The following is a 24,224-nucleotide window of genomic DNA, read 5'->3' on the forward strand; positions in this document are numbered from 1 at the left end:
TTGGAAGTAAATTACGTATTATTGAGTATATACAGGCAGGATAAATTGTATGCTGGATTATGGAAAAAAGGGAAGGTGAATACAACGTGAAACTACTTGCACAAACAAAAAGAGAATGTAAGATGACAGAAAAGATTTCGAAATGCAACAGTGACAATAACAAACGTAATTGTTGGGTTCAAAGTAATGATATGAATATAATAGAAAGAAACATTTGACATGGGAAAAATATATTAAAAAAGATGCTGTGACTTACCAAATGGGAAAGCACTGGTAGATAGACACAATAAAAACAAACACAAACACACACACAAATATCAAGCTTTCGCAACCCACGGTTGTTTCATCAGGAAAGAGGGAAGGAGAGGGAAACAGGAAAGGATGTGGGTTTAAGGGAGAGGGTAAGGAGTCATTCCAATCCTGGGAGTGGAAAGACTTACCTTAGGGGGTAAAAGGGACAGGTATACACTCGTGCGCGAACACACACACACACACACACACACACACACACACACACACACACACACACACACATCCATCCACACATACAGACACAAGCGGACATATGTAAAGGCTAAGAGTTTGGGCAGAGATGTCAGTCGAGGCAGAAGTACAGATGCAAAGAGTTGTTGAGTGACAAGTGATATACAAGGGGCGGCAACTTGAAATTAACAGAGATTGAGGCATGGTAGGTAATGGGAAGAGAGGATATATTGAAGAGCAAGTTCCCATCTCCGAAGTTCTGATAGGTTGGTGTCAGTGGGAAGTATCCAGATAACCTGGACGGTGTAACACTGTGCCAAGATGTGCTGGCCGTACACCAAGGCATGTTTAGCCACAGGGTGATCCTCATTACCAACAAACACTGTGTGCCTGTGTCCGTTCATGCGAATGGATGGTTTGTTGCTGGTCATTCCCAAATAGAAGGCTTCACAGTGTAGGCAGGTCAGTTGGTAAATCACGTGATTGCATTCACACGTGGCTCTGCCTTTGATCGCATGAACAGACACAGGCACACAGTGTTTGTTGGTAATGAGGATCTCCCTGTGGCAAAACATGCTTTGGTGCACGGCCAGCACATCTTGGCACAGTGTTACATCGTCCGGGTTATCTGGATTCTTCCCACTGACACCAACCTATCAGAACTGTGGAGATGGGAACTTGCCCTTCAATACATCCTCTTCCCGTTATTCACCTGGTCTCAACCTTTGCTAATTTCGAGTTGCCGCCCCACATCCATCACTTGTCACTCAACAACATCTTTGCCTCTGTACTTCCGCCTCGACTGACATCTCTGCCCAAACTCTTCGCCTTTACATGTCTGCTTGTGTCTGTATATGTGTTCTATCAACGTACCAACGCTTTTGTCAGCAGAAGTTGGTTGTGGCGGCAGCTACCAACATTTTTCAGAACTTCCACTTATTTTGCACTCGGTTCTAAGCCACAGGCAGTTTTTTGGGTTACAAAATGCGGGAAAAAGGTGCTGTTTAGATTCAAGTAAATACGGTAAATGAGCCACTTTTATTTTCGTAAATGTAGATTCTTTGTTGATATCCAGCCAACCATTGCAACATCGAAGATGAATATTGTGTGTGAGCAAGACTAAGACTTAGGCTGTCCAGCACTGGTAGATAACATTCATAATGTTTTCATCTAAAATTATTAATGACATAATATTTTATAAACCTGGTCTCTGTGATGCAAGTATAAGGTAACTTACTGACTAACCAATCTCTCATTTATAGGTGAAAATGTCTCTCTGCAACTGCAGGTGAATCCATGGGATCCTTGTTCTCGCCCTGATATCAAATTTCTAGGGCCAGAAAAAACTGTCTCAGAGTTCCGTGAGAGACTCATTTACAGATTTGAGGTAAATGTTCAGAATTTTGAGACTGTTTTTATTGTTTTACTTGTAATCTACAGATAATTTTAACTCTTCTGTTCTCCTAGTACATAAATATTTCATTTCAATTTCTCATGTTGTTTATCCTCATTTCCAGGAATGGGATTCTGAGATGAGCCTTCCAGACAACCTTAAATCAGTCTTGGGTTTCGAAAGCTTTCCTGAGAAACCAGAAGGTACTGATGAGGATGAGGCAAACCTTTTGATACGACCAGGAGAATGTTTTGTTTGCTTTTCAGTTCGCTTGGAGGGTAGCTTGCCATCAGAGGCTTGTCCATCTGAAAGATGTGGCAGCATATTTCACATGGACTGTCTTTATCAGGTGTGTGTCTGTTGCATAGAAATACAAAGTGATACTGTGTAGACTCGGAATATCCATAGGCAAAATGTTTTTTTTTTAGTCCAAGTTAATAACTGCGCACTCATATTAGTGCCACAAGACTATGAGAAAGCATAGGACATAATTGACAGATAATACCAGAAACATTAATTCACACGTATCTGTTAAAACTATTTTACTCTCTCTCTAAACTGACTTCTCCATGGGGAAAAAGTGCAGTTGATGTTTTGTAAGACCTGATCATGGGATCATTACTATTATTGATCTTCTTTAATTATCTACAGTATGCTTCTATTTTAATCAGAAAGCAGAATTACAGTGAAACCCCGCTTTTACACTTTTCAAGCGACTTCAAAAAATGGTGTAAAATGTGGGAAAAAGTAAAATTTTGGAAATAACGTTTTAAGCTGTTACAGTTATGTATTGGATACCCCCTTGCATATTCGCACTTCATGTATGTGTACATAATAGGCATCAAAATGTTCATGTTAGGGACTTTTTATTATCTAAATATGGTTTGTTATCTACTAAAAACCACTGATATAAATAGTAACTGATAATTGGAAAGCAGAAATGTTGGACTCAATTTCATACATCATTATCGATGTTTTTGGAATGCCTGCAGCTGTCATTCGTTATTTAAATAATGAAGCACTGCATCAGTTACATATTTTTTCATGCTTAGCACAGTGTGTTTCAAGAATTTTTTCTTGATATCAAGTGCAAATATTTACCTAAGTGTTGTGTGTGGTTTTTGCATGTGTTGCTCTGCGTATCTTGAACTGTAACTGCCTTTTTGAGGTTATTCGGTACTATGTTTCCTCAGTTACGTAGCAGACCACATAAACGTAATCTATCACCAAAAATACTTATGTAAACATTGCTCTGAACAATGAGACTAAATCCTTGAAACACGTTTTGCTCAGCGCGAGAACATGCGTAATTCGCGCTGTGTTTAAACCAAAAACATTTGCTCAGTGCAAACAGAATGAAGGTGTCAACTACCGCTTCATGTGGCCAAAAGACGAAACACATTGAATATGTATATATGTGTGGCCATCTTCTGCAGCAGCTGTTAATATCTGTTATTATAGGTTATCTGTCTTGAGCTGACTGCAGTGTAACTAAAATTTACATTAATTACATTGTGGTCAGCTCAGGACAGGTAACCTATAATAACAGACACTAAATATAGTTCGACAGATGTGTGACGACGATTGCAAAAATCACACAACTGCACATGCACTGTAGAAACAGTATGGAAATGGTGTGACTGACATATGAACCTAGTTACTCCTATCCTGCTTAGTAGAGCACCCTGGTGACAAGAAACTTAACCACATAACTTTTGTAAACACTACTTGATGGCTAGCGGTTGTTTTTTCCCCAAGAACATTTTTTCATAAAGTGTAAACATGAGAAAATTACAAATATGTTGACACAAAATCTGGTGTGAATTAACATTATGGACATAGGAAATTTGATGGGAATGATAAAAAGTGTCGAAATCGGTGGGGAAACGTTAATTCCAGGAATGTAGAAGTTGGGTAATACTGTAGTGTTTTTGCTAGTTACAACTACCATTGCCAAGCTGACTAAAAAAGGGTCAACAGAAGGAATAGTACATTATGTTTTTGTTAAAGTTAGTTAGTGGTGTTACACAAATAGGCAAGCTTCAAAGCTTGAAAAAACACAAAACTTTCAAAAATGTTTCACATCCAATAAATACAGTGTACCAACAAGAAACTAAAAATTAGTATAAAATTTGTAACTTCTTGATGAAGGAGTTCAGACCTGGAAAAATTATGTATTACATCCAAACCATTTAGCTTTTGTTACTTTTGCCACATGAATTACCTAAATTTTGAGACAAAAAATCAGTAAGTTATATTTTCTGTAATAAAAAATAAAATTAAATCCTTTTCTGATCCTTACGGAATTTTGTTTCGTGTATAAGAAAAAGTTCAAACAGAATGTATATGTGGACAAGAAAAAAAATTCCCTGATTTTTCCGGATTTCCCAGTCAAAACTACATTTTTTACTGGGGGAAAATGCACATTTTCCTTGACAAAAATACATTTTCTCCATGTTAAGTGATGGTATACGTTCGCTCAAGATTGTAAAACTTATCAATTCTTTGAATGGTAAAAGGTTTTATGCAATGGTGTAGAACTCCCCAAACTTCAGGAAACGTAACCCAGCAAAAACGCAATAATGCATTTTGGAAAGATCTTCGATGAGTGGCAACATGCACACTGCGTATTTTTGTATTAAATACAAATTCCATCAACCACAGATGTTAGTTTCAGAAGCACTGAAATCAAGAGTGTGATGCGCTTTTGTCACCCAATCACAGCTCACATCATGTTATCTCACCAGAAAATGACAGTGGATATCAGAGTGTAGGACATGTGATGCTAGCAGCCAATAACAGCATCTGTGAGCTAGTCTGCCAATAACATCATCACTGTTAAGTAAGAGCATGAACACACAAATAGAAAAAGTTAATAGCTTAAATTAATGTACGTGCAGTATAGCTACAAGAAGAGCTAACCTTTCACATATAATATTGTTTTTCTCCCCTCATGTTGCACTGTAAGGACTGTCAAACACAAATGCGCCAGTAAAATTTTAAGTGATGATATAAAAGTCTGGTCTTCTGAGCCCAAAATTTTTCGAAGTTGCTGTCCCTCAATTTGTTAAATTTTGAACGAAAGTCAAACACGTTGTGATGCAAGAAATTCATCAAACATTCTCACACATAACATAATTCACCTTGCATAGAAGGTAATTTGTGTTGAAAGTAACGCATCTCAAAACACCATTTGCAATATTATCCTGTGACATGCTAGGAACAGGTTTGTTTGAGCAGTTGCCAGATAGTGCCAGAAGACAGGCATTACTGTACATGCACAGCTATGATGATGTAGGAAGCCCTTGCTTGGTGTTTGCTCTGCTCATACACCCTTTGTTGCATTTTTGTTTGGAATTTCATTTTTGGTGGAGCATCATGTGGCCACGTTCGCAGTATGGCATGTTGATCGGAGGGGACATATGGAGCTAGTGTACATAGGGCAATTGTTTTATCGTATCATCTCCAGCTAAGGAATGCAAAATTACAAAGCAGTCATTGCCACAATGTCTGTTTCAAAACTGGACTGAAAGTAAGCTAATACTTTGCTGTGTGGTGACTTCAGATTTTTTTTTTTTTTTTTTTTAGGTCGTGCACAGCAATACTCTTATGTAGCATTTCCAATCAAGTTTACATGAACACAGCACTGCAAAAAGAAATAACATCAAACCTACAGGAGGTACCAGAAGGGTATTGAAACATATCATGATCCAAAAACATTGTATATGAAAAATTCTGCTAAAGCTTTTCTTTGTGATTTTCGGGAAGCAAGTTTTCTGGGAATGTCATTCCTGTATTATCTCATGTTCAGCTCTTTATTATAGCATAATGCCATACATGCCATAACATGAAATAGTGCACTTGAAATTCAGCAAACAATTGAAACTAGCTAATAGTGTGGAAAGATCACGGACACTTGTGTGTGCACTGTGTTTTGTTGTTGTAAATGCCGCATTATCTTTGCAACTTTATTTTATATTGGTGTTTTTTTTCTGATTTACGTTTTATTGCTGCAGTATTACTCTGCAGCAGTGGGCTAAAGAAAAATTCATTTTTGAGTATCAGTTCTTACCAGTTAAAATTACATATTTAACTCAACACTAAAGCAATAAAAAAAATTCTGGAATTGTAAAAAATTCCCAGGTTTTTCCCAGTTTTCTCCCAAATGAAAAAAATTCCTGTGCTTTTCCCAGTTGTCCCAGGGCGAATACGCCCTGTTAAAGCATGTAGTGTAACAATATTGAAGAAAATTCCTTCGTTTCCATAAGCTATGGCAATGTCCTAGAATACTCAAAAACTACAACAGTATTGTCGTAATTCAAGCATGAGAAAAACTAATAGCCACTTTCTTTATAGTTGCTGATGTCACTTCCCACCAGCCACCGTAGCTTCAATAGAATTAGTGGGGAGTGTCCCAGCTGTGGTGCTGTGAGTATTTTATCACACTTCATTTTTCTTTTTCTATGAGTTTAAATATTTTTTCACTAAATATTTTGTTCTAAGTACACTGATTGTGACAGTAGTTAATGAGATAGTTAAATTGGCTAGAAAAGCTGATAGTACAATGTGGTACCCACCTATTGCAATTCCACTTGAATGATTGATGTTAATTTCCATCTACATATGTCCTACAAGCATCATGCTTTTGGTCAGTATCTGTCACTCGTCCATATGCACTAACTGGTTACCCCTGATCTCTATTAAAATTGTTGCTGTTTCTTCTAATCTTGGATGCTTCTTTGATAACAGAATCCTAGCATGATAGTTCCCTTTGTTTGATATGTTGTGAATACTCTGCGCAATACTCAACAACTATGTGAATAGTTTGACCTATGTAGATGCTACCACATTCACAGGAGAAACTGCACTTGCTAGGAATACTCCTAGTTTTCATAGGTATGTGTTATCTAAAGAAGAAACATATAATTATAAACTTTCCACTTGCAACACTACGAATTGTGCCTCCTGAAGATAAATTGATGGAGGTGGTGTACTGGTTAGCACACTGGACTTGTCTTCATAAGGATATCAGTTAAAATACCTTTTTGGCCATCCAGATTTAAGTTTTCCATGATTCCCCTAAATTTCTCTAAGCATATGCCGGGATGGGCCCTGTGAAATGGGCATGACCACTTTCCTGCACCATCCTTTTGTAATCCAAGCTTGTGCTCTGTCTCTGTCAGTGCATTCAATGGGATGTTAAACTATAATCTTCCTTCCTTCCTTCTTTTTTTCCCCTAGAAGAAGCCTATCCGACTTTTTGTAATTTTAATGATTTTCTCAGTTGAATTTTTCATTTTATACAACTAACCAACCTTCTGGATATTCTTCTGGTTTTGTCCATGTGTTTTATTTGTAATTCTTTCCTGTTATTTGTTTTGTATTAAGTGCTGCCTAACTTTCATGTGTAACTGTGTCACTTAGACTCTTTTTTTTTCTCAGTTAATTCTTCATCCTTACCTAAAGATCTTTTGATATAGAGCAGTCTTACTATTTTTGTTCAAAGTAATTATGGTGTCAAGATTCCCTGGGATGATGTGCAGCAATATAATGACAAAAAATTATTGGCTGTTCTGTCCTGTGGCACATAGACTGTTGCAGTTGCTAGTTAGTTGGTTCTCAATGTTGGCAACCATGTAGTGATGAGGTGGGACCTGTTTCTGGTGAAGGATAATAGTTTCAAGCAATGTTGGTACATCAACCATTGTGGCTCCTCCATTGGTAGGAATAACACCAAATGTTCGTGTTCTTTGGTTAACGGTACCCATAGTGGGCATTTGATGTGGTGATTGTAATGTGGACAGTGGCCTCTGCTGTGGATACGTCTGGCCAACTGTGTGTGGTGGAAGTGAGTGTGTGTGTGTGTGTGTGTGTGTGTGTGTGTGTGTGTGATGCTGATAACACTGGATTAGTTCTCCAAAGCTCTTCTCCATAAATGATACAGTTAAATACATGCTGAGAAAGAAAGAAGGAAAGATTAAGACTAACAAAATCTCATCACCCTTGAGATCATTCATTATACATGCAGTATTCACTGAAAAATAGTATGAGTCAGAGTGCCATTTTTCTTATCTGTAAATATTTTTATCGTGTGTTTTTCGAAAGTTTACTATATGCATTTTGTTTCCTCATTGGATTTGGGAAGAACGAAGTTGTGATGATTTTATTGCATATGCAAAAATCTTCAAAAGCTTTTGCTGTCTGTTATGACTGACACTTGTTGCAAGCCTTGAAAATGAGAACATTAAAAAATGCCATATTGATAGTGTCAAATACGATGGATCTTATTTTGACATTTTTTATGACACAGAAAGGGCATATTTTGCATCAAACAGAATTCACTTGAGAAATTTGTCAAATTAGGAGCCGAAATGACTGACCAGTACTTACATTGAAGTGGCAAAATTCCAGTAATGGTGATCGGATGTTTTTAAAATTGGGTAAAACTACTGCTAGCTTTTATATATGCCAATCATCCCTAATGAAGATAAAAACAGGACAACTTAATGCCATAAGAAGTGCTAATGTATTATATGAGGCTGCTAGAGACTGTGGTCATGTTTGTGAGAGTTGCATTTATGTGAGTGAATACGCATATGTAGTCCGATTCCAATGAAGGCCTTTTTGGCTGAAGGCTTACTTATTTGACATTCGTTTCATTGTGCCAAACTGTGACTCAGCCTCTTCGCTATATGGCAAGTAGCAATATACATTTTTCATTATATTTTCAGAAGAGTTAAAGTTAGATGTATTGTGCTTCCAAGAAATGTGTATTAAGGTGGGAAAGGTCTGCAGTATGCCAATAACTGCCCAGTTTGTCACCCGAGGACAGAACAGTATATAACAAGGCCATTACAGTGACAAAAAAAATTGCACTAGTGGTTGGAACACACAATGTGTGTGGAAATGTTTACCAGGGAGCAGAGTCATTATAATTCTGGTTTTCATATATTTTCGATTTAGTGAAGAGTTCAGTGAGTATCTGCTAAGGATTATGGATATTAGTCACATACGACAAATTAAGCCTCTTGTGTATGCCATTGATGCAAATACGAGGTCAGTGTTGTGGCATAGTTGCCGACTGATGATCATGGAAGACAAGTAGAAGGAGCCATTATGAAACTCAACCTTACAGGTATTGAATATGCCTTGCGGTCTGTCAACCCATGAAAGGAGGGTCAGAGCAACATCAAAATAGATGTCACTCTAGTGTATGTTTCAGCGGTACGCCTTACGAAAAGCTGCAAGGTTGGGAGTGGAATGACATCAAGTGATCACAATATCGACCACTATTCAATCACTGAAAGTGAAAGCCAAGCCACCTCAGAAAGCCTGTGCATAATGCCTAAATACAAGAACAAGAAGCATAACTGGGAAGAACTGACAAAGTTGTTTCAGTGTCTGGGAAGTCCATCATTGGGTAACGTAGATATTAAATAGAGCATGCTACAGAAGTTACACAACAGTTGTAACATAAATGGACTGGTAGCATTTGCAGATACATTTTTCACTGTAATCAGTGACTTGAGAAGAACAATAGAAAACAAATGTAATGCAGCACTCAATTTAAATTGAAGGATTATGTTGGAGTATCAAATTGTCACTAGCGCCTGACAAAACTATGTTCCTCCTTCTGAAATGGAATCTAACAAGAAATACTAAAATAAAATAAAATTTAATAATGTAACAATAATAAGTAGTGCAGTAACGAGGTATCTAGATAAATCTTGTAAATTTTGCTCGTCATGTAGAGTAGGTGTGCAGGGAGGGTACAAATACACTCCTGGAAATTGAAATAAGAACACCGTGAATTCGTTGTCCCAGGAAGGGGAAACTTTATTGACACATTCCTGGGGTCAGATACATCGCATGATCACACTGACAGAACCACAGGCACATAGACACAGGCAACAGAGCATGCACAATGTCGGCACTAGTACAGTGTATATCCACCTTTCGCAGCAATGCAGGCTGCTATTCTCCCATGGAGACGATAGTAGAGATGCTGGATGTAGTCCTGTGGAACGGCTTGCCACGCCATTTCCACCTGGCGCCTCAGTTGGACCAGCGTTCGTGCTGGACGTGCAGACTGCGTGAGACGACGCTTCATCCAGTCCCAAACATGCTCAATGGGGGACAGATCCGGAGATCTTGCTGGCCAGGGTAGTTGACTTACACCTTCTAGAGCACGTTGGGTGGCACGGGATACATGCGGACGTGCATTGTCCTGTTGGAACAGCAAGTTCCCTTGCCGGTCTAGGAATGGTAGAACGATGGGTTCGATGACGGTTTGGATGTACCGTGCACTATTCAGTGTCTCCGATCACCAGAGGTGTACGGCCAGTGTAGGAGATCGCTCCCCACACCATGATGCCGGGTGTTGGCCCTGTGTGCCTCGGTCGTATGCAGTCCTGATTGTGGCGCTCACGTGCACGGCGCCAAACACGCATACAACCGTCATTGGCACCAAGGCAGAAGCGACTCTCATCGCTGAAGATGACACGTCTCCATTCGTCCCTCCATTCACGCCTGTTGCGACACCACTGGAGGCAGGCTGTACGATGATGGGGCGTGAGCGGAAGACGGCCTAACGGTGTGCGGGACCGTAGCCCAGCTTCATGGAGACAGTTGCGAATGGTCCTCGCCGATACCCCAGGAGCAACAGTGTCCCTCGCTCAAAGTCCGTCAACTGCACATACGGTTCACGTCCACGCTGTCGCGGCATGCTGCCAGTGTTAAAGACTGCGATGGAGCTCCGTATGCCACGGCAAACTGGCTGACACTGACGGCGGCGGTGCACAAATGCTGCGCATCTAGCGCCATTCGACGACCAACACCGCGGTTCCTGGTGTGTCTGCTGTGCCGTGCGTGTGATCATTGCTTGTACAGCCCTCTCGCAGTGTCCGGAGCAAGTATGGTGGGTCTGACACACCGGTGTCAATGTGTTCTTTTTTCCATTTCCAGGAGTGTATAATGAACAAAAATTATAACCATCACAAATAGTACTACTGTACTATCCCAAAAGAGGCATTGTTAATAGTTGTAGACCAACGCCCATTGGATTTGGAAATCAGGAAAAAGGGAGCACTTTATTGTTTAAAAAAAGGCAGCCAAATGGAAGTACAAGGGATACTTGGAACTAAGGCCAATACAAAAAAGTTAATACAAAATTATGTATTACGACTGTGGCAAAACGAATACCTCAGAATAGGCAGAACAACACATGCATTTCTCCCTAACACCAAGGAGAGACTAAAAATGAAATCTGTTAACCCATCGAGTGGATTGATATATTACCTAACCGATCAGCACCGTTATGATATGTATCTTTATAAAAGACAGATGAATGATAATTGTGCTTGCACTAGTATGGAAACTCCAGAACACACGTTCTAGGACTGTGCACTTTACAAAATTGCATCGAGTTAACGTCCATCATGCATTAAGGACTGGGTACCTGAGGAATGTGGAAACTCTGCGCATTTGGGCACATTATCCAGTAAAGCCAAGAACATCTTCATGAGACATTCATCCACACTTCAGCATACTGCCATCCTAGCTAGACAATAAACTCTACAGGTGGAAAGAAGTTGGTGACCACTGAATGAAGCGGTTTTTCAAGAACTTACATTGCATTGTTGGAGTCTGAATTAACAGATTTTTTGTAGAAATATTCGATTGTCAAGCTCACTTTTTCTCTTGCTGTAGGTATCAAGGAATGAGGGGTTCTATTTGCATGATCTCTGAGAAAAAATAGAAATAACTTCACTGTATATTCACAACAGTTACTTATATATTATGAAACAATACAGTCTGTGTAAACAAAGTTGATACTTGCCACTGTGGTTGATGACAGTGATCAAAAATGGGAAATGCCTTTAAGTCACTCCCATCAGCCACTGCCGAATGTCACATTAATGTAACCATTGAATTAGTGTCTATGCAATATAACAGACTATACTCTTAAGGAACACTTTATTGTACTGTTCTTTAACATGCTTAAGTTTTAATCAGAACACATGTTTTAGTTTGCTGCCGTTATTATCCATTATACTTTCAGCTTCTATACTTTTATTTTTAAAAAAGCAGTAGTTGTTTTTAGACTGTTGGTTCTAATATTATGGTACTTTCTGAAGATACCATATCCAGAGCAGTCTGCAATACCATGGAGACATCAGAAGTGGCAGTAGATCTCTCCAGAACAGCAAATGCGGTTGCCTCTTCTGTGTGGGGGTGGCAGTGTTGTATCTTCATGTTCCTCTTCAGAAGGTGACAGCATAGCATTATCATTCTCTTCTGCATGAGCAGCAGGACAGACAACAGGTTCTTCAGCACTACAGATGTTGTCATCTACCTGCATCCATTCTCCAATACTGACAGTGGAAGAGGGTGCCAACCAGGTGTAAGACTGTAGAAGAGCAGCATCAGAATCCAAAGTTGTATCCACATTATGAGTAATTTCAGATGTTGGATCATTGGTTTCCTCTTCAGTTTTAGTAGCAGTGTCAGTAGCTGTCCAGGCCTTCTTAAAACAGTTACATAGGATGTCTATTGTAACTTCATTCCAAGCAGCAGATATGTTGTGGATAACTTGCAGTAAATTCCAATTTGGAACTGTTTCTTATAGTCCAGTTGCACCAATGGCAGTCTTAACAAGTCAGTGTCTGTAACTGCACTTCAGTGAAGCGACTATTCCTTGATTCAGTGGTTGTAGATTGCTAGCTGTGTTAGCTGGGAAGAAGACAATTTCTATATTCGGAAGTTCCACATCATTAAACTGATGGGCCAAGCAGTAGTCAAAAGTTAGCAAATATTTCTCTTCCTCACATGGAACTACTGACGGCCTTAAGAGAGCCAGTCCTGATAAAACTCTACCGTCTGGTGAGCAAGATGTATGAAACAGGTGAAATACCCTCAGACTTCAAGAAGAATATAATAATTCCAATCCCAAAGAAAGCAGTTGTTGACAGATGTGAAAATTACCGATCAGTCAGTTTAATAAGTCATAGCTGCAAAATACTAACGTGAATTCTTTACAGACGAATGGAAAAACTAGTAAAAGCCGACCTCGGGGAAGTTCAGTTTGGATTCCGTAGAAATACTGGAACACGTGAGGCAATACTGACCTTACGACTTATCTTAGAAGAAAGATTAAGGAAAGGCAAACCTACATTTCTAGCATTTGTAGACTTAGAGAAAGCTCTTGACAATGTTGACTGGAATACTCTCTTTCAAATTCTAAAGGTGGCAGGGGTAAAATACAGGAAGTGAAAGGCTATTTACAATTTGTACAGAAACCAGATGGCAGTCATAAGAGTTGAGGGACATGAAAGGAAAGCAGTGGTTGGGAAGGGAGTAAGACAGGGTTGTAGCCTCTCCCCTATGTTATTCAATCTGTATATTGAGCAAGCAGTAAGGGAAACAAAAGAAAAATTCGGAGTAGGTATTAAAATCCGTGGAGAAGAAATAAAAACTCTGAGGTTCACTGATGACATTGTAATTCTGTCAGAGACAGCAAGGGACTTGAAAGAGCAGTTGAATGGAATGGACAGTGTCTTGAGAGGAGTATATAAGATGAACATCAACAAAAGCAAAACGAGGATAATGGAATGTAGTCGAATTAAGTTGGGTGATGCTGAGGGAATTAGAGTAGGAAATGAGACACTTAAAGTAGTAAAGGAGTTTTGCTATTTGGGGAGCAAAATAACTGATGATGGTCAAAGTAGAGCAGATATAAAATGTAGACTGGCAATGGCAAGGAAAGCGTTTCTGAAGAAGAGAAATTTGTTAACATCGAGTATAGATTTTATGCCACTTCTGAAAGCACCATATCCAGTTCTCAGAACGCACAAACCTAAAAGTTACCCTTTTCTGGGTGATTTTATGAACCTTTTCTTGAACCATGGCACTGAAACAAGGAATTTACTGTGAGCAGATGTGTTGGAACTATGAAAACAGCAAATTCTCACTAATTCATGTTTGACTGTCCTTATATGCTTGCTATTGCTGCCAAATGAACAGCTTACCTGATTTGCCTGTATTTTTTGCCTTGAACTTGTTGTTGTTGTTGTTGTTGTGGTCTTCAGACCTGAGACTGGTTTGATGAAGCTCTCCATGCTACCCTATCCAGTGCAAGCTTCTTCATCTCCCAGTACTTACTGCAACCTACATCCTTGTGAATCTGCTTAGTGTATTCATCTCTTAGTCTCCCTCTACGATTTTTACCTTCCACGCTGCCCTCCAATGCTAAACTTGTGATCCCTCAGAACATGTCCTACCAATCGGTCGCTTCTTTTTGTCAAGTTGTGCCACAAACTTCTCTTCTGCCCAATTCTATTCAATACTTCATCATTAGTTATGTGATCTACCCATCTAATCTTCAGCATTCTTCTGTAGCACCACATTTCGAAAGCTTCTGTTCTCTTCTTGTCCAAACTATTTATCACCCATGTTTCACTTCCATACACGGCTACACTCCATACAAATACTTTCAGGAACGAGTTCCTGACACTTAAATCTATACTTGATGTCAAGAAATTTCTCTTCTTCAGAAACGCTTTCCTTGCCATTGCCAGATTACATGTTATGTCTTCTCTACTTCGACCATCATCAGTTATTTTGCTCCCCAAATAACAAAACTCCTTTACTACTTTAAGTATCTAATCTAATTCCCTCAGCATCACCCGACTTAATTCGACTACATTCCATTATTCTTGTTTTGCTTTTATTGATGTTCATCTTATAGCATCCTATCAAGACACTGTCCATTCCATTCAACTGCTCTTCCAAGTCCTTTGCTGTCTCTGACAAATTACAATGTCATCGGCTAACCTCAAAGTTTTAATTTCTTCTCCATGGATTTTAATACCTACTCCGAATTTTTGTTTTGTTTCCTTCCCTGCTTGCTCAATATACAGATTGAATAACATCGGGGAGAGGCGACAACCCTGTCTCACACCCTTCACAACCACTGCTTCCCTTTCGTGCCCCTCAACATCTGGTTTCTGTACAAATTGTAAATAGTTTTCGCTCCCCATATTTTACCCCCGCCACCTTCAGAATTTGAAAAATGGTATTCCAGTCAACGTTGTCAAAAGCTTTCTCTAAATCTACAAATGCTAGAAATGTAGGTTTGCCTTTCCTTAATCTTTCTACTAAGATAAGTCGTAAGGTCAGTATTGCCTCACGTGTTCCAATATTTCTAAGGAATCCAAACTGATCTCCCCCGAGGTTGGCTTCTACCAGTTTTCTGTGAAGAATTCGTGTTAGTATTTTGCAGCTGTGACTTATTAAACTGATAGTTCGGTAATTTTCACATTTGTCAACACCTGCTTTCTTTGGGATTGGAATTATATTCTTCTTGAAGTCTGAGGGTATTTCGCCTGTCTCATACATATTGCTCACCATTATGGTAGCACGACTGGATCTCACAAGGACGTCAGTAGTTCTAATAGAATGTTGTTTACTCCCGGGGCCTTGTTTCGACTCAGGTATTTCAGTGCGCTGTCAAACACTTCATGCAGTACCTTATCTCCCATTTCATCTTCATCTACATCCTCTTCCATTTCCATTATATTGTCCTCAATTACATCGCCCTTGTATAGACCCTCCTTATACTCCTTCCGCCTTCCTGCTTTCCCTTCTTTGCTTAGAACTGGGTTTCCATCTAAGCTCTTGATATTTATACAAGTGGTTATCTTTTCTCCAAAGGTCTCTTTAATTTTCCTGTAGGCAGTATCTATCTTACCCCTAGTGAGATAAGCCTCTACATCCTTACATTTGTCCTCTCGCCATCCGTGCTTAGCCATTTTGCACTTCCTGCCAATCTCATTTTTGAGACGTTCGTTTTTCTTTTTCCCTGCTTCATTTACTGCAATTTTATATTTTCACCTTTCAGCAATTAAATTCAATATTTCTTCTGTTACCCAAGGATTTCTACTGGCCCTCGTCTTTTTACCTACTTTATCCTCTAGTGCCTTCACTACTTCATCCCTCAGAGCTACCTATTCTTCTTCTACTGTACTTCTTTCCCCCATTCCTGTCAATTGTTTCCTTATGCTCTCCCTGAAACTCTGTACAACCTCTGGTTTAGTCAGTTTATCTGGGTCCCATCTCCTTAAATTCATAACCAATAGATTGTGGTCAGAGTTCACATCTGCCCCCTGGAAATGTTTTACAATTTAAAACCTGGTTCCTAAATCTCTGTCTTACCATTATATAATCTATCTGATACCTTCTAGTATCTCCAGGATTCTTCCATGTATAAAACTTTCTTTCATGATTCTTGAACCAAGTGTTAGCTATGATTAAGTTACGCTCTGTGCAAAATTGTACCAGGCGGCTTCCTCTTTCATTTCTTACCCCCAATCCATATTCACCTACTATGTTTCCTTCTCTCACTTTTCCTACTGACGAATTCCAGTCACCCATGACTATTAAATTTTCATCTCCCTTCACTACCTGAATAATTTCTTTTATCTAATCATACATTTCATCAATTTCATCATCATGTGCAGATCTAGTTGGCATATAAACTTGTACTACTGTAGTAGGCGTGGGCCTCGTGTCTATTTTGGCGACAATAATGCGTTCACTATGCTGTTTGTAGTAGCTTACCCACACTCCTTTTTTTTATTCATTATTAAACCTACTCCTGCATTACCCCTATTTGATCTTGTATTTATAACGCTGTTTTCACATGACCAAAAGTTTTGTTCCTCCTGCCACCGAACTTCACTAATTCCCTCTATATCTAACTTAAACCTATCCATTTTCCTTTTTAAATTTTCTAACCTACCTGCCCGATTAAGGGATCTGACATTCCACGCTCCGATCCGTAGAAGGCCAGTTTTCTTTTTCCTGTTAATGACGTCCTCTTTAGTTGTCCCCGCCCGGAGATCCAAATGGGGGACTATTTTACCTCTGAAATAGTTTACTCAAGATGACACCATTATCATTTAACCATACAGCAAAGCTGCATGCCCTCAAGAAAAATTACTGTTGTAGTTTCCCCTTGCTTTCAGCCGTTCGCAGTACCAGCACAGTGAGGCCATTTTGGTTAGTGTTACAAGGCCAGATCAGTCAATCATCCAGACTGTTGCCTCAGCAACTACTGAAAAGCTACTGCCCGTCTTCAGGAAACACACGTTCGTTTGGTCTATCAACAGATACCCCTCTGTTGTGGTTGCACCTATGGTATGGCCATCTGTATCGCTGAGGCATGCAAGCCTTCCCACCAACGGCAAGGTCCATGTTTCATGGGAGGTTGAACTTATTATTGACAAGAAGCTAGACTTCGGTGACAGAAAACATTCTGCAACCTGTATTTTAGTCTTCTCTTCAGTGTCAACCATATGTAGCATTTGCTCATTTTGTTTTAGTGCCAGAGCATTATGACATTTGTTTCAGCGGCATTTTACAAATGTCAGAGTGAAAGAGGGGGGGGGGGGGGAGCAAAAAAAATTACTGTTCACAAACCAACAGAGACTGTTGCATATCACATGCTGTTTGTGATGTGTTGACCAACCTCTCTCTTCCCCCTGCCCTTGTGTCTTATGCTCTGGGCTTTGTAAGTGACATGTGGGCAGCGAGCAGACAATCGGTCTATTGTTGCAAAATTACAGTGTAGTGCATTATTGAGAAAAAAATATGTGCAATACATAATTGAAAATAACGTAGTGCGCAGTTCTTAACGTTTGCATTCTTGTTCAGTTTAGATAAAGAATAAGATACAGAATATGTAATGTGGGAACTGAATTTCAGCGTGCAGTATGAATAATTGGGAATTTGGTGTAGTAGTAGAGTTTTTGATGTATTTCTGCAGGAGCCAAACGGCTAGTACTCATTAAATGAATTTTTATTTTATACGATTTCAAAATAACGATTGTCTGCTGTAGTGACTTCTGCTATCAACCTACTGTTGAATTACTCAAGCCCAGATCTCATTATCCAGTATACTGGAAATCATTTAGGTAAAAAATAATTGTCTTCCTAGACTAGTGACGTAAATATAGTATGAAAGTGCTTGGTGGAATATAAATAATTTGAGGAATAAAGATAACAAAACACTGAATATGTGAGTAAGTGAAATCGCAGTTAAACAATTCAGGCTCCTGTAAGTCAGTTGCCCAAATTAAATTCAGGTCCCCATTTAATTTCTGATGGTTGTGAAACTGGAAGCTTGGTGACACCACATAACACCCCAGCAGGCTACATATTTTGGAGACTAGCAAGCCTACAGGATCTTCCAAAGGAGTTGAATCAATTCAGGGTGCAACTAATATAATAAGAGTGGAATACCATAAAGTGCTGGTGTCACAAACAACTGCAAGCTCCTATCCTTCTTGCGCTAGAGAATGAGAGCACCAGCAGGGATAGGCTGGCCTCCTCCCGTTGTTGTGATGCCATTGCCCGAGAGTACCATATTTACTCGAATCTAAGCCACACTTGAATCTAAGCCACACCTGAAAAATGAGACTCTAAATGAAGGGAAGAAAAATTTCCTGTATCTAAAGCGCATTGACTGGTTACCACTTTTCTGGCTTTCTCAGCTGAACATAATTAAATTTCAAACATATATGACAAGAAATATTGCGCGCATGTACAGTGACTAACATCTGTAGAGGCCATCAGTAAACATGTGAACTGTTTATTGACACAGACATTGGTGCCGCATTGAAAGTAGCAATGAAGTGATTTTCCAGGTTAGAGTTCCTGCACATTGTCGATGACTTTGGTGCCACCAGTGGTGTAGGTACACCTTCAGAATCAGGAATGTTTATTGCTTGTAGCATGCTCTCAGAGACTGAAATGTTCAGCCAGGATACTAAAATATTAACTTTCTATCTTTTATAATGTTATTCCATAATTTCTTATTTATGACTATAAAGAAATCTCTGTTTTTTCTTCATTAATCTAGTTCGTCTCATCCGTGGTTCAGATTTGCATCTCATTCCACAGTGATTAGAAATTGTCCTATACCTTTGATCCAAATACACCCTGTGCCTTCATTCGCATACAGAGTACTACAGAATTCTTTACAGTGCAATAGTTACTCTTTCACCAACTTAATTACAGTGACAACATTTTGCTTTATTTTTACTACTTTTGTTAGATTATTTTATTCAGATGTGTACTTATCAGGCAGCAGTTTGACTTAAGAGATGTGTGGATGGCTATTATGTGGCATGAAAGTAAAAAGCTGTGAGTTCTTTCTGTATGTGCAGGGCCTCTGAAGTTACCTCCCCAAGTGCTGTACTCATAAGAAGGGAAACAGGGCTTGTAATTCAGTAGAAGTAATACCAAATACATATCAAGGTTTCTTGCACATTAAATATAAAGTTATTACAAAACCTCTTATAAGTATTTTATCAGTCACATAGAGTCTCTCTTATAACTAACTGGCTTGTTGTTCTGTTTCCTTACTCTTGTTGCCCTCTACCCACTCCAGGTACAATTGCACGGTGGGACTGTTAAGCATAGAGAGAGGCAAGGCACAATGTGTGCCCTCAGTGTGGCATAAAAGGGCTCGAAGATGCCAATGCCTCACCAATAAGCTACTACCTTATTCCATTTGCACATGCTGCTGAAACACACACGACTGCAGTCTCAGGCAACTGAAACCACACTGTGAGCAGCAGCACCAGTGACTGGGTGGGGGTAAGGAGGAGGCTGGGACGAGGAGGGGGAGGGACTGTATTGTGGGGATGGTGGACAGTGAAGTGCAGCAGGTTAAACGGAGGGCAGGGGAAAGGTTGGCCAGGGGGGGGGGGGGGGGGAGGGGGGGGTAGTAGTAGGAAGGGAGATAAATAAATAAAAAGACTGGATGTGGTGGTGGAATTGGAATGACGGCTGTGTAGTGCTGGAATGGGAGCAGGGAGGGGCTGTGTGGATGAGGACAGTGACCAATGAAGGTTGAGGCCAGGAGGGTTACGAGAACGTAGGATATATTGCAGAGGAAGTTCCCACCTCTACAATTCAGAAAAGCTGGTGTTGGTGGGAAGGATCCATATGGCACAGGCTGTAAAGCAGTCATTGAAACAAAGAATATCATGTGTGGTAGCATGTTCAGCAACAGGATGGTCCACTTGTTTCTCGGCCACAGTTTATCGCTTGTTGGTTGTCATGCCTACATACAATGCAGCACATTGGTTGCAGCTTAGCTTGTAGACTACATGACTGGTTTCACAGGTAGCTCTGCCTTTCGTGGGATAGTTGATGTTAGTGACTGAACTGGAGTAGATATGTGTTAGAGGATGTATGGGAGAGGTCTTCCATTTAGATCTATTACAGGGGCTATGTAAGGATGGACGAGTATATTGCTGTGGGAGGGGTAGGAAGGATCGTGGGCAGGACATTTCTCATTTTGGGGCACAACAAGAGGTAATCGAAACCCTGGCAGAGAATGTAATTCAGTTGTTCGAGTCCTGGGTGGTACTGAATTACGAGGGGAATGCTCCTCTGTAGTCAGATGGTGGGACGTGGGGAGGTGGTGAGAGACTGGAAACATGATAAGGCATGGGAGATTTGTTTTTGTACAAGGTCAAGAGGATAATTACTGTCAGTGAAAGCTTCAGGGAGACCCTTGGTATATTATGAGAGGGACTGCTCATCACTGCAGATGTGACACTTTCACGATTACTAAATGATCCTGTAACGAAGCGCGCTGCTCTCCGTTGGATCTTCTCTATCTCTTCTATCAACCCTATCTGGTACGGATCCCACACTGCTGAGCAGTATTCAAGCAGTAGGCAAACAAGCGTACTGTAGCCTACTTCCTTTGTTTTTGGATTGTATTTCCTTAGGATTCTTCCAATGAATCTCAGTTTGGTATCTGCTTTACCAATGATCAACTTTATATGATCATTCCATTTTAAATCACTCCTAATGCTTACTCCCAGATAATTTATGGAATTAACTGCTTCCAGTTGCTGACCTGCTATATTGTAGCTAAATGATAAGGGATCTTTCTTTCTATGTATTCACAGCACATTACACTTGTCTACATTGAGATTCAATTGCCATTCCCTGCACCATACGTCAATTCGCTGCAGATCCTCCTGCATTTCAGTACACTTTTCCAATGTTACAACCTCTCGATATATCACAGCATCATCCGCAAAAAGCCTCAGTGAACTTCCAATGTCATCCACAAGGTCATTTATGTATATTGTGAATAGCAACGGTCCTACGACACTCCCCTGCAGCACACCTGAAATCACTCTTACTTCAGAAGACTTCTCACCATTGAGAATGACATGCTGCATTCTGTTATCTAGGAACTCTTCAATCCAATCACACAATTGGTCTGATAGTCCATATGCTCTTACTTTGTTAAGTAAACGACTGTGGGGAACTGTATCGAACACCTTGCGGAAGTCAAGAAACACGGCATCTACCTGTGAACCCGTGTCTATGGCCCTCTGAGTCTCGTGGACGAATAGCGCGAACTGCGTTTTGCACTACCGTCTTTTTCGAAACCCATGCTGATTCCTACAGAGTAGATTTCTAGACTCCAGAAAAGTCATTATACTCGAACATAATACATGTTCCAAAATTCTACAATTGATCAACATTAGAGATATAGGTCTATAGTTCTGCACATCTGTTCGACGTCCCTTCTTGAAAACGGGGATGACCTGTGCCCTTTTCCAATCCTTTGGAACACTACGCTCTTCTAGAGACTTACGGCACACCACTGCAAGATGGGGAGCAAGTTTGTAAGTAATACCTTCAAAGGAAAGTAATTGTGGGTGAGGACATAGTTGGTCATGGTGACTAGGAAGGAGGTTGTTGATTTGGAGTCTTCCAGGCTTTGGGAAAGGTAGTGTTCGATAGCACTGAGGCCATTGGCATTAGGAATGTTAGTGTACAGGTAGGTGGCATCAATAGTGAAGAGCAGGGCTCCGTGTGGTAAAGGGACAGGAACTGTGTAGAGTTGGTGGAGGAAATGGTTGGTATATTTTATATAGGAGGGTAGGTTCCAGGTAATAGGTTGAAGGTGTTGGTCTGCGAGAGCAGAGATTCTGTCAGTGGTGCCACCATATCCAGCCACAATGGGGTGTCCTGGGTGGTCAGTTTTATGGACTTTAGGAAGTATGTAGAAGGTACGAGTGTGGGGAGTGGTAGGAATGAGTAGAGAGATGGGCTCCGGGGTGAGGTTCTGGGATGAGCCTAAGGATTTGAATAGTGACTGGAGATCCTGCTGGATTACTGGAATGGGGTCACTGTGGCAATGTTTGTAGGTGGAAGTATCTGACAGCTGGCTTGTCCTTCTGCCAGGTAATCCTTGTGGTTCCGAACAACAGTGGTGGAGCCTTTGTCCACATGTAGGATTATAAGTTCAGGATCAGTTTTAGAGGGTGGAGTGCACTTATTACTGCTAATGTGAGGTTGGTCTGCATGTTGAGGGATTTGAGGAATGATGGTGAGGCAAGGTTTGAGGTTAAGAAATTCTGGAAAGTTAACAGGTGGTTGTTTTTAGGCAGAGGAGACGGATCATGGTAGGATGGAAGAGTGAAATGAGTTAGGCAAGGCTCAATGTTGGTCTTTCATTGAGTCTGATTGGAAGTGTTGGAGGCAAAACAGTGTTTCCACAGTGGAGACCTGGGGAAGGAGATAAGGTCTTCAACAAGCCCTGCATGATTGAATTTTGGAGTGGGGCAAAAGATGAGGCCCTTGGAAAGGACTGATATTTCTATGGGGCTAAGACTTCTAGAGGAAAGGTTCATTACTGTGTTGTGGGTCTGTTTAGGTATTGGATTCTGTGTGATGGTAAGAGGGAGTTTTGGAGGGTGGGGTAATTGTAGTAGGTCTGCAAGACAGGGTTTGTTAGCCATGAGGGGGCATGCGAGAGGTTTGGAAGTTGTTTTTGGGGTGGTACTCCAAGGTGGGAGCAGGAAGTGAGCAGGATGGAGAGCTTTTTGATGTGGTGTTGTGCATGTTGCTCAAGTTCCAGCAGGACAAAAGTTTTAATGTGTGTTACAGGTTCCAGTAATTTGGGACCATGACCAATTATATCCTCACCCACAATTACTTCTCCTTTGAAGGCATAACTTACAAACAGATCCATGGTACAGCTATTGGCACCCACATGGCACCATCCTATGCCAATCTATTCATGTGCCATCTATAGGAATCCTTCCTAAAAACCCAGAATCCTAAACCCCTCACCTGGTTCATATTCAATGATGACATCTTTGCTATCTGGATCAAAGTTGAGGACATCCTATCCATATTCCTCCAGAGCCTCAATAATTTCTCCCCCATTTGCTTCACCTGGTCCTACTCCTCCCTGCAAGCCACCTTCCTAGATGTTGGTCTCCACCTTGAAGATGGCTACATCAGTACCTCCGTCCATATCAAACTTGCTAACCACCAGCAATACCTCCACTTGGACATCTGCCACCCATTCCATACCAACAAGTCCCTTCCTTATAGGCCAGCCACCTATGGTCATCACATCTGCAGTGATGAGCAGTCCCTCTCAAAATATACCCCGGGTCTCACTGAAGCCTTCACTGACTGTAATTATCCTCTTGACCTTGTACAAAAACTAATCTCCCATGCCTTATTTTTCCAGTCTTCCACCACCTCCCCATGTCCCACCATCTGGTTACAGAAGAACATTCCACTCGTAATTCAGTACCACCCAGGACTCGAACAACTGAATTACATTCTCTGCCACAGTTTTGATTATCTCTTGTCGTGCCCCGAAATGAGAAATGTCCGGCCCATGATGCTTTCCACCCCTCCCACAGCAATATACTCATCCATCCTTACATATCCCCTGATCCCAATCCCTTACCTCATGGCTCATACCCTGTAATAGACCCAGATGGAAAACCATACATCCTCCCACTGCCACCTACCCCAGTCTGGTCAATAATATCACCTATCCCACGAAAGGCAGGGCCACCTGTGAAACCAGTCATGTGGTGTACAAGCTTAGCTGCAACCAATGTGCCCCCCCCCCCCCCTGTGGGTTCGGGGGTAAGAATAGGCCCACAGTATTCCTGCCTGTCGTAATAGGCGACTAAAAGGAGTCTCAAACGTTTTGGCCTTGTGAGATGGTCCCCTAACGGGTTTGACCTCCATCCTTCTAAATTTTCCGAAGAGCGAGCCGATTGGGGAAGGGCGCCTTACAAGGAGCGATGTGTCCATCATGCATTACCATCTCTCGCCAGGTTTGTCGTCATCGCTTAGCAGTCCCGCTCACATACCATCTCTTGGACGTGGATTTGTTCTTGGGTGCAGTTTATTGCAGTCTGCTATGCTGTGTCGCTTTATGCGCCAATGACGATATTGGACTACATCACCTGAAATCCAGCACGGTAGCCAGTCCTTTGTG

General features: G+C 40.7%; 1 protein-coding gene across 3 annotated transcripts in view; it reads left to right on the forward strand.

The window, feature by feature from the left end:
• The window catches only part of LOC126284866 (E3 ubiquitin-protein ligase FANCL-like), a 215,556-nt gene that overhangs the window by 56,486 nt on the left and 134,846 nt on the right, over positions 1 to 24,224 (forward strand). For 2 of the 3 annotated variants that reach the window (XM_049984103.1, XM_049984102.1), the window contains exons 6-8: positions 1,746 to 1,870; positions 2,001 to 2,225; positions 6,233 to 6,304. In XM_049984103.1, coding sequence (XP_049840060.1) covers positions 1,746 to 1,870; positions 2,001 to 2,225; positions 6,233 to 6,304 — 422 coding nt within the window. Of the gene's footprint in view, positions 1 to 1,745; positions 1,871 to 2,000; positions 2,226 to 6,232; positions 6,309 to 24,224 lie in introns of all 3 variants that reach the window. The other variant, XM_049984104.1, reaches the window with a different exon arrangement.

The sequence above is a fragment of the Schistocerca gregaria genome, chromosome 8 (genome assembly GCF_023897955.1).
Source record: "Schistocerca gregaria isolate iqSchGreg1 chromosome 8, iqSchGreg1.2, whole genome shotgun sequence".
Lineage (NCBI taxonomy): Eukaryota > Metazoa > Arthropoda > Insecta > Orthoptera > Acrididae > Schistocerca > Schistocerca gregaria.